The 10,400-nt window shown below is 36.4% G+C and overlaps 2 protein-coding genes across 3 annotated transcripts in view; both read left to right on the top strand.

The window, feature by feature from the left end:
• Positions 1–2,707, top strand: part of LOC108973926 (folylpolyglutamate synthase, mitochondrial) — a 6,795-nt gene extending 4,088 nt beyond the window's left edge. The window contains exons 3-7 of one of the 2 annotated variants that reach the window (XM_018941448.1): positions 911–1,227; positions 1,518–1,698; positions 1,766–2,022; positions 2,085–2,162; positions 2,223–2,707. In XM_018941448.1, coding sequence (XP_018796993.1) covers positions 911–1,227; positions 1,518–1,698; positions 1,766–2,022; positions 2,085–2,162; positions 2,223–2,601 — 1,212 coding nt within the window. In that variant the 3' untranslated portion in view covers positions 2,602–2,707. The remainder of the gene's footprint in view (positions 1–910; positions 1,228–1,517; positions 1,699–1,765; positions 2,023–2,084; positions 2,163–2,222) is intronic. The other variant, XM_018941447.1, reaches the window with a different exon arrangement.
• Positions 2,708–5,213: 2,506 nt separating this feature from the next.
• Positions 5,214–10,400, top strand: part of LOC108973930 (barH-like 2 homeobox protein) — a 12,970-nt gene continuing 7,783 nt past the window's right edge. Inside the window, exon 1 of the mRNA XM_018941451.1 lies at positions 5,214–5,525. Within this exon, the coding sequence (XP_018796996.1) occupies positions 5,447–5,525 (79 nt within the window). The 5' untranslated portion in view covers positions 5,214–5,446. The remainder of the gene's footprint in view (positions 5,526–10,400) is intronic.

Here is a 10,400-nt window from a genome sequence, read left to right as displayed (position 1 = left end):
GCAAATATTGATAAAAATCAATATTATTAAAATAAATTAAAAATATAACAAAGTAAGGAAAAGGCTGATTTTAAGTATGATGATTTTATTTTAAGTAAAATAATAGAATATTTATGTAGAAAATAATGAAAAATGCTAATATGGTAATTTTTGTGCCTTAAGACTTAACAAACCAATGACGTAGGCCCACAAAACCAAAGAAATAAGTATGTGTTGCTTATTTTTGTTAGAATTTCATAATTCAAAATAAAAGCATTTCTAATCTTTCTAGCTCATGTTTTGAAATGCAATTTAAATTTCATACTTTTACGCACTGTCATATGCAATTCGTTGATAATTCTATAAGACACTTGAACTTGATAACCCCCTCAATTCTTTCGGTACAAACCAGTTCACAATTACTAGTTGATTCAATTTAAATGAGTGTTGTATTATAAGACAATATGTACAAAAATGTGTATGTGTATTTGTGGGTATATAACACTAGCTAATTGGCAAAAATATATTACTCATAAAGAAATCCATAAATAAATTTTCAACCTCCACTTATTAAAGGCGGGTATAAAGAATATATAACACAGTTTAAGCATTTTGAATATGGAAAGCATGAATATAATTTTACATACTTTAAGCTTTTTAATGAAAAGGAAATGTCACAACTCTACAACCGATTACAACTTGTCCGAAAGCCAACTAATCAAAAGTAGCAGTAATATAATACTAGTATAACCTCTGGAGCGGTCTAGCAACAAGCTGACAGTTAAGTTCTGGTTAACTTAACCAAAACTCGGAAAAGAAACTTTTTTTTAACCAGAACTTAACTGACAGATCGCGGCACTTACAAATTTTCAATTTCATAGAGTTATAATTTCAGAAGTTTATGTACTACATTTTATCTTTGTAATTTTAGGGTTCAACATGTGCCCTAACCGAATCTATACTTCGTGCACATGGCATCAAAACCGGCTTCTATAGTTCACCACACTTGTTGTCAGTAACGGAAAGATTACGCCTCAACGGTCAACCCATATCGAAACACAAATTTGTACGCACCTTCAGACGCGTCTACAATTGCCTGCGTAAACAACAGCAATATGAGGGGGATATGCCGGCATATTTTAAGTTCCTAACGATACTAAGTTTTCATCTGTTCCTCGAAGAGAAAGTACAGGTTATCATAATGGAGGTGGGCATTGGCGGCGAGTTGGATTGCACAAATGTGATAAGGTAAATGACAAAAGAAAACATGTATGAAGACGAGCTGCTCTTTTATGGCGCGCTTACATGTAAAAAAAGTTAATTAAAGTTTGTTTTTGTATCAGAAAAATTCCACTTCGTGACAATGTGATGACATTCATTTTCAAATATTATGGTGTTTAGACCCATAGATATTCAATATAGTATAATATGGCGTTTAGACCTTTACTAAATGCCTAGATGAGCAACTATTTTAATATTTTTAATATTTTTTAAAAAATATTTAATTCTGAAAAGTTTTATTTTTTAATTGTTTACAGAAATACGCAAACCGTCGGCATAACCTCACTTGGACTGGAGCACACACAATTGTTGGGCGATACGCTTACTGAAATCGCTTGGCAAAAGTCGGGTATTATTAAAGACAACGCTGATGTTTACACATCTGTAACACAAAAAGAATGCCTCGATGTGATCAAAAAGCGTGTCGCGGAACATAACGTAAGCAAAGTGAATTATAGAAAATTAGCTTAATATATGTATGTATAAATTTTGAATGTATTTTCAGGCCACGCTACACATAGTGCCTGAGTATGCGGAATACTTCCGTACACCCGAAAATGCAGAGCTACTTTCCAGCCTCAATGAAGTGATACGACTTAATGGCTCTTTGGCCATACAGCTAGCCTACGATTGGTTGCGCAAAAATGGCTACGAACGCTACAAACAAATTGAGCTTACGCAGCTAACAAAGGAAGTGGAAAAAGGTTTGCAGCAGTGCAATTGGCCGGGACGTTGCCAAATCTTGGGCATTGATAAGCTGAAGTAAGTTATTTTTGATAAATACCACTGCAAACATGAGCTAATAAATTTCATGACGCCTTTAGATTTCACATCGATGGTGCGCACACTGTCGAGAGTATACGCGTATGCAGTGATTGGTTTAAGCGTGTAACGGAAAAGAGGTTGGTAAACCATTAAATAACTTTTAGAAATTATGTTTAAAAATTCGCAACTTTTTTTAGCCCAAACCCACGTGTGCTCATCTTCAATACCACCGGTGAACGTGATTCGCGGCGCCTGCTTGAGGTTTTGTACAGCACTATCGACTTCGATACGGTTTACTTTGCGCCTAACATTGCTTCGGGTGCCTCAAACCACAATGACAATACTTCGGTTTTCGGCATAACGGAACAGTTGAAACGTGCTCGTCTACATGCGAGCATTTGGTGTCAATTGTGCCTTGAGTCAGATGAAAAGGATACCTCGAAAACATTCGGTTCGATACATGATTGTTTTCGAGATGTGCGCGCCGTTTACGGCATGCAGCAGCCGGTGGATGTACTAGTTACCGGTTCTTTACATCTAATTGGTGCCACAATGGCAGCATTTAAATATTTATAAAAAATGTTCTGCGTCAAAACGCTTTGTTGAAATGTACATATACCATATTCTAATACTATTTATATAATATATAATGTAAACGAATAACAAAATAATTTTTTGTGCTAATAACGGAAAAATAAATATTTTAGTTAGAAACTCAACCAAGGGTGGTTTTGAAAAGCAAAAATTGGTTTCATTTAACCGTGAGCGTTAGCGACGAGGTGGTAGTGAAGGATTTCAGAAACTTTACTTTAATACTTCGACAAGAGAATTTTGAGCTCACAATTCGCGGTTCCGCTTTATCATAAGGAGAGTTTCTGGATGATTAAGAAGCCAACTGCGAACTAAGAACTTAGATTTAGCTGCTTTCTACCTGATACCTCTCTCTTTAAGGTTAAAGTTTACCTTCGAACAAGTAATGCCATTAGTTTCTGTTTCTATTCTTAAAATTTACGTTTAAATTTGCTTCTTCTGGGCCGACTATTACTGCATCCTCGTCAACTCGATCTGATTTGCTTACTAGCTTCGATAAAACGGATACTAAACGTCCTAAAGATATATGTAGTTTCATAGAGATTGGGAAAGATTGCACAGGTCTTGCTTCTGAATCGACCGATATCGATATATTATATTTGAGGTTATAAGCAGGCGTGTTGTAGTTTCATAAAATTTGATCGAGAACTTGAACATCGAAAAATGTTATTCCAAAATTTATTCCAATAGATCTACTCGCAAAGAATAAAAGATAACACTGATTACGGAAAAAGTACAGAGCAGAATTACGCATGTTCGCAAGACAACAGGCGAGGCACTCTGGTAAGATAAGTGAATAGAACTTGGCATGTATTTACCAAGATCAATCACTAGACAATGCTAATCATAACTTTTTTATGTGGCGCCGATGGAAGGAAGCACGAAGAACTATAGAAAACAAGCTTCGTTAATCAAACACAGAAAATCTAGTGAAAAAAATTATAATCGGCGAGGAAATGACAGCAAATTGCATCGTAAATGAGAAGCACTAAAAAAAGTGACATCGACCCAGATTCCAGGAAATTCGATTCAATAAAAAGGGAGTCAAATAGCAATCAAAGACATCTCTGGATGCAGCGAGAGTAGAAACTGATCTGCATTAGGTCGATCTTGGAAACCTTGCCATGAAGTAATGCAAAAGCGCTTAATTCCTAAATGTTTCTTAAAAAACTTCTAAGCCTGCCCTGAAGTGTAAGCGTACTTTCGATGAGGAGTCAACCAGTTCCACTCAGCTCATAAGAGTATTTGTTCTTCAAACATTAATCTTATAATTTTTACTACTAATCCACTACTCTGCTATTTAAAAATCTACCTAACAGCTTCCAGCGTCTAAACCCTTAAGCATGAAAAAACTGTGATTGATTATCCTCTGACATTAGAGATTCACCAAATTAAATTTAACGGTTTAACTAACGAATTATTGTAAAGAAGTCTTCATATTGTCTGACCTCAAGAAATCGAATCCAAAAAAAATGGCTTCAAAAACAGAAACTTTTCAAGTGTTGCCCTCACCACACAATTACAGCCTAATTAAGCGGCAAGCGTTAGCCTTTCCAAGCCGAAATTTCCAAAATACAAAAACGACAGCGGAAATATATATTACATATATATTTGTATACGCTGGCAAAGTAAAAATTGATGCGATTTGGCTAAAATGCTAAGAAATTATGCTAAACGCGCCCACACCACACAAGCTTACAAAGCGGCGCGGATAGAAAAATTGAAAACATTTATAAAATCTGCAGGGGGTTGCTAAATGTGCGACCAATCAGCGAATAGCAATGATATCTCCTCCACAGGATATGCAGTAACGGCGAGTGAGTGGGTGGCGGGTTGAGAACAAGTGCATGCGAGAGAGAAAGAGATGACATGATAAGCACACTTCTAGCAGCGTATAAGCGTAAGCAGTAGCCTAACGGCGTTTTTTCAAAAACAAAATGGCCAACATATAACCGCTGTGGGTGGGTGGATGTTGGAGAGTATACTACGTGTGTTAGTGTATGAGAATAAGCGCATAGGGATGTGATTGAGATGAGCAGATGGCACTTGTCAATGTGCGCGTAGCAGATTGACAGCAAACGTTTAGATAGCGGAGAGAGCGCTTACATACATATGTTTATGTCGCATATGTGCTGTTAAGACGCGTTTTTATTAAATAACGGTTAAATGTAAGGCAGCAGCGGGTTGAAAGTTTTGCTCTGCACACATACTAAAGAACTTTTTTTTTTTTTGACATTTTACTTGCTAAGAGAGTCCGGGCAGCCGACAATTTGCGTTAATTCATTTTATCAGCGGCAGCGGCGCTATCATATTCGCACAGCCGTTATCCTGCGTAGGTAACATTGGTGTTTTAGACGTTAAATGGATTAAACGGCACAATCAGTTGGCCATTTGACTTCATTTGCAACGGTTACGCGTTAACGACAGGATGTTAGTTAAAAAAAAATTAAATTAATTGAATTTAAATAAAAATTTTTATCAACAAAAAAAACCGAGTGCAAAGAAAATTAATGAAAATAAATTTAACAAGTAATAAAAAGCAATGTATAATCATATGATTCTTTAAAAAAATCTTTAAAAACTGAAATACACAAATTTAAGTGTGGCAATAATTGATAGTGTAACGGTAAAAATACTTTTAATATTCTCTGTGAAACATTTCGAAATTAGCTCAAGTAAAAAAAAATTCACATTTAATTACAAAAGGACGACTGAGCACACGGCACGCTTGTTGATACGTTCAGTTACAAAAAGTGAAATTAACAAAAAAAAAAAAAAAATACAAATTTTGGCGTTTTACAAATTATTTTAAATACATTAAAGCTGCAAAATGCATCACCCGAGCTCCAAGTCATTTTTAATACGAGATCTGCTGGGAGATTTAATAAATCGACCGCCGCCGGACAGCGGTAAGACGAACTTTAATTAATTATTATAAAAAATATTTTATAAAATATGCTAGAGTTTGGTTCATTTTAAGTTTATTGCCTTTAAAAAATAGCATTTTAATATTTATTTACTTTTTCTTGATTTAACAAGAACGAATTTGAAATTGTGTCGGTCATATACATAGGTAGGCCAATAAACCACGCATAGACCAGTTTTGGGTTCTTTGCGATACCGGATGGAGTTCAGTTGCTAGGTTCATGACGAGTAGTTATCCTTTAGGATCGGTCATATAAAAGTCACCAAGATTTTTACTACTGTACATTCGTAGTTACCAAGATTTATACGAGTATATGTACACACCTTATTAAATGTAGTTCCAACTTTCAAAAACTTTAAAATTGCCGAAACTGCGAAGAAACTGGCTTTACAGCTAAACTTATAAGACAACAGCTTATACTCCATACCAACTGCTGAAAAATATGTGAATGAGCTTAAACTGTACCGATTGAGATTCGATTATGAAAATGCTTTGACTTCATGAAACAAAAAATCTGAACAACCTGAATTGCTTAATTTTATTCATTACGAATTACAATCTTTCTTTAATTGTGTTTTGTTTTAAGGCATGGTTTTTTAAAAGGAGCAAAATTTATAAATGGCTTTGCTGGAAAAAAAAAATTTACTTCTACTTATTAAGACTTCTACTAGAGGCTGATAACTGCTAATAGAGCCGATAAGATCTGTAACGTTGATGCCGGAAACCCTAATATCCAACATTATTGGTTACATACGACTTCTGGAAGTTTTATGATGCTTGATTATTACATTTTAAACAGAAGCTTTATTACAGTTCTCAACTAAACCGAGCGTTGACCCTCATTTGGAGTCGAGTTTTTTTTTTTTAAATAGACAACTTATCAGCCAATTTATAAGGTCTATTTTAGAGAAATCCATTATTTTTGTAATAGATAGATTTTAGTTAGGCTTTAGAAAGATAAAATTTCGATCTGAAAAAATTTTTTTGAGACATTATTGCGATTGATTGACTTAGTATTGTATTGTTTATGAATGCATTAAAGATCGACACTAGCAATGAAAAAACACGCCATATTTTAGCGTTATTTTAGGATAAAGGCGAAACCCCAAGCCAGGCGGATGAAAATATGAATGCTTTTATAGTCTCGCACTGTGACAGTCAATTTCCATTTATGTTTCAACCATTTCGTTCAGGTAATTAATTAATGTCAAAGAAACACCACGCTCGGGAAGACAGATTGTCGAAAATATCAATCAAATAATGGTAATGGTGGAGTCGGGCTGTCTTGTAAGCATTGTAACGATTGTCCAGCAGCTGAAAGTTTCACAAAAACTCTTTTGGACCCACATAAATAAGACTAGATACTAAAAGAAGCTTGATATAAAATATAGAAAAAATTTTCCATCTGCAAATCGCTGCTGAATCGTAACAAAATCGATCCATTTCTGAGGCGGTTGGTTACCGCTCATGAAAGATTATTCACTTACGACAACGTTAAGCGAAAAAGTCATAATCGAATCACCGAGAGCCACAGCAAACGATGGACAAGCCAGCGTTGACTCTCTGGAAGGCTTTGCTAAGTGTTTGGTGGGATTGTCAGGGAATTATGTATTATGAGTTGCTCCCCTAGCAGGCCAGTCTCTTTAATCTCTGCATACAGTCAAAAATTTTACGGTCTGAATGAAGCAAGCGGTCGGCTGCAGCCAATAAGAAAAGAATTGTGTGGTCCATCACAACAACGCTACGGCTTTGATGGGACGGCTATGAATCATCTGCAACGAGCTGATGTCATACGGCCAAACTCTTAAATCAAGTCAGCAGTTGGGCTGTCTGAAGGTAGCAAACGCCAAGAAGCGGACAACTTCCAACACATCGATAGAGACTCGCCAGAAGATCTAGGTGCTTTGTTTGGAGGTTCTTATACATCCACTTTTTAGTCCTGGATGGGTTCCGATCTATGGCGAATGCTTTTGCTGGTGAAAAATTCGCATCGAGAAAAGTTTATGAAAATCGAGTGTGCCAGTTTATCGTTAGTATGGACGAAGCCTTCTATGTGAGTGGTATTGTGAAATTGCTTTCAAAATGAGAACAAGTTACCGAACAAAACGCTGCATATTTGATATAAATCGGATTAGTTTAACTATGACTAACTATAGTTGTGTAAATTTATTTCAAAATTAATGAATTTCCTTTTATTAGATGGTAAAAATAATTTAGAACTGTTTGATTGTGATATGAGTACTTGCTGAGTAGTCACTGTTCACGGCTGCTACTACTCAGCTTTGTCCGTTCAAATACTCTCTGTTTCTCTATAAAACATGCTAGTATATCTTCTAAAGCCTATTTTTGAATACAATTTAGGATACGTAACAACTTAGTAACCCGAAGTAAGATCAAATGAAATTATTTCAACCACACTACGATATATGAATGTATAGTAAATATGCGCGAATATTATCGCTCCCACCATAGTACACAGCCAATTAGCGTTGCATTGTTTGAAAATAACCGCCTACAAAAACCCGCTAATAGGCCGAAAATCTTTTTGGCGCAAATGTCGAGCCAACACATTAATCTACGCGCACACATACAGACTTAAGTACATATGTACGTATGTATATAGAGTGCATAGAAATGCGAAACGCTCGAGGTAATAATTTAATTTGTCGAATTGAGAATGTTAACGTGTTCATAAGCAATTTGTCACGTACAACCACTTTGCCATGCTGGCAATAACAAAGCAACAACAACAACAAAGTGCAAAAACATGTGCATGGCTTACACGCATACACGGTTGCATCTACTTTTGAGCAAGGGTTTGTAAAAAGGATGCCAAACCGACCAAGTTGTTGTGGATTTGCGGAATACCTGCGGCGACGGGACGTTTTGCAAGCTCGGAGTGTAGCATGCAATTTTTAAATGAGTGCAACTTATGCAGTCACAGCGGCATTTTGTAAGCTTATATGCGTGTATGTGTATCACTACTATTCTGTAGGCAATTAAAATGCTAAACCAACACTTTCAAACGGGCTGCGCCTGCTGCCATGCAAATTTCTAACAGTACATACTATACGCGCTTGTGGCAAGTGAAATGCGCTTGTATTTAGAAACTATGTATGCATTTGTGTGTGTTTTAGCAGTGCCATGACGGTAATTATGAGTGACACACATGACTGATATCAGGCCAAGTTGAATGCGCTGCTTTTCGCAAGCAGAATGGCAACGCTGCCTATTGTTCAAACAATTAAAAAACTATTTATGAGTTAATTGCAAGTTTAACTGCGAATTATATATAACCGTTGACGAGTGCATGCTTTTATTGCGATTACAAATTTATTTTCCAACAAAAATGAACACTTGAAAGTGCCGTGCAATGAATGCGCGGCGTCTCTTTGCGCTGGGCTCAGCGTAAAAAGTTCTTAAAAAGGCAAATTCTTCACACGACAGTATATTATAGAATTTACAGTGAGATTAACAATAAAAAAAATTAATTTTAGATTACAACTTGAGCAGAAAGTCTCAAATAATGACAACCTGACGCTGGTAATTTCTCTATCTATCTGGCAGAGATTATGACAGGAATTATAATAACCAAGCGCCAAAAGGTAATTATGTAATTAACCCTGTCAGCAAACCTCGAAGATCAATAAATTATAGTTAAACTGAGGCGAGCCCTGGCGTGAAGTAATTTCACGATTGTGTTGTTGTGGCACCTAAGTATGGCGGCGACAGATTTTTTAGGACTAATTTTCATGTAAGGCGGTTGAATCTCGTAAAACAAATAAACAATCCACCATCACCATCGAAAAAGATGAATTGCATTATAAATCTGTGAGACCGTTTCCAAAAACTAAAATAAACTTGACCAATCGGACCGCGGACACGTCCTCTTCCACACGTGATAAAAACGATAAAAACGAAATAGTCTTTGAAGCAGCATTTACACCAACAGCAACATGAGTCTCGAAATCTAACGCAGAATAACGCTTGGCAACAGGTGCTACTTCGGACTGAGTAGGCAATTGAGAGTAAAAACTTCTCTTGAGGAACCAAGACAAAATTCTGCAAGTTACTCATCCTCTCTGTTCTGCTATAATGGTGCAGAGGCTTGGATTATGACAACATCTGATGAGTTGGCGTTACCAGTTTTCGAGAGAAAGATGCTGCGGAAGTTTTATGGTTCTTTGCGCACGGGCAACAAATATCGCAGTCGATGGAAGGGTGCACTGTTCAAGATATACGACGAGATTAACATAGCAGCCACGCTGACTAAGTCATATCGTCCGAATGGATGAAAACACTCCAGCTCTGAGAGTATTCGAGCCAGTACACGCCGGGAGAACAGCAAGACCTACAACTCCGTTGGAAAGACCAGCTGCAGAAGTACGTGGAATCTCGAAACGAAAAGCAAGAACGGCGCGCAGTTGTAAACTCGGATGTAATCGTGTAAGCGGAGTCTACACCAAAAAAGAAGAACAAGAAGTTTAACGGTGTCCTTCTTTTTACATATCTTTATATATACCCGAACGTCCCTAATTTTTTGAGATATTGATTTGAAATTTTCGGAACTATAGCATTTAGCTGCCACACAACAAGCTGGCCATTCAAGCTCAAATGGAAACCGTTTTTATTTCACAAAGTACGAAATTTATTATTTATATATTATTCTCCAAAGCAAGCATACAATCTCCGAAGAATTGGTTTAGCTGGCAAAAAAAAGCTGACCGATTAAGTTCTTGCATGGAAAACTATTTTATTTGATAAAAGTATTACAGCTTTAGTGTGGCCGAAGTTAAAGTTTTTATACTCTCGCAACAAAGTTGCTAAAGAGAGTATTATAGTTTTGTTCACATAACGG

This window comes from Bactrocera latifrons, unplaced genomic scaffold (assembly GCF_001853355.1).
Source record: "Bactrocera latifrons isolate USDA-ARS-PBARC rearing strain unplaced genomic scaffold, ASM185335v1 scaffold_51, whole genome shotgun sequence".
NCBI lineage: Eukaryota > Metazoa > Arthropoda > Insecta > Diptera > Tephritidae > Bactrocera > Bactrocera latifrons.
This window is presented reverse-complemented; position numbering and strand designations above follow the sequence as displayed.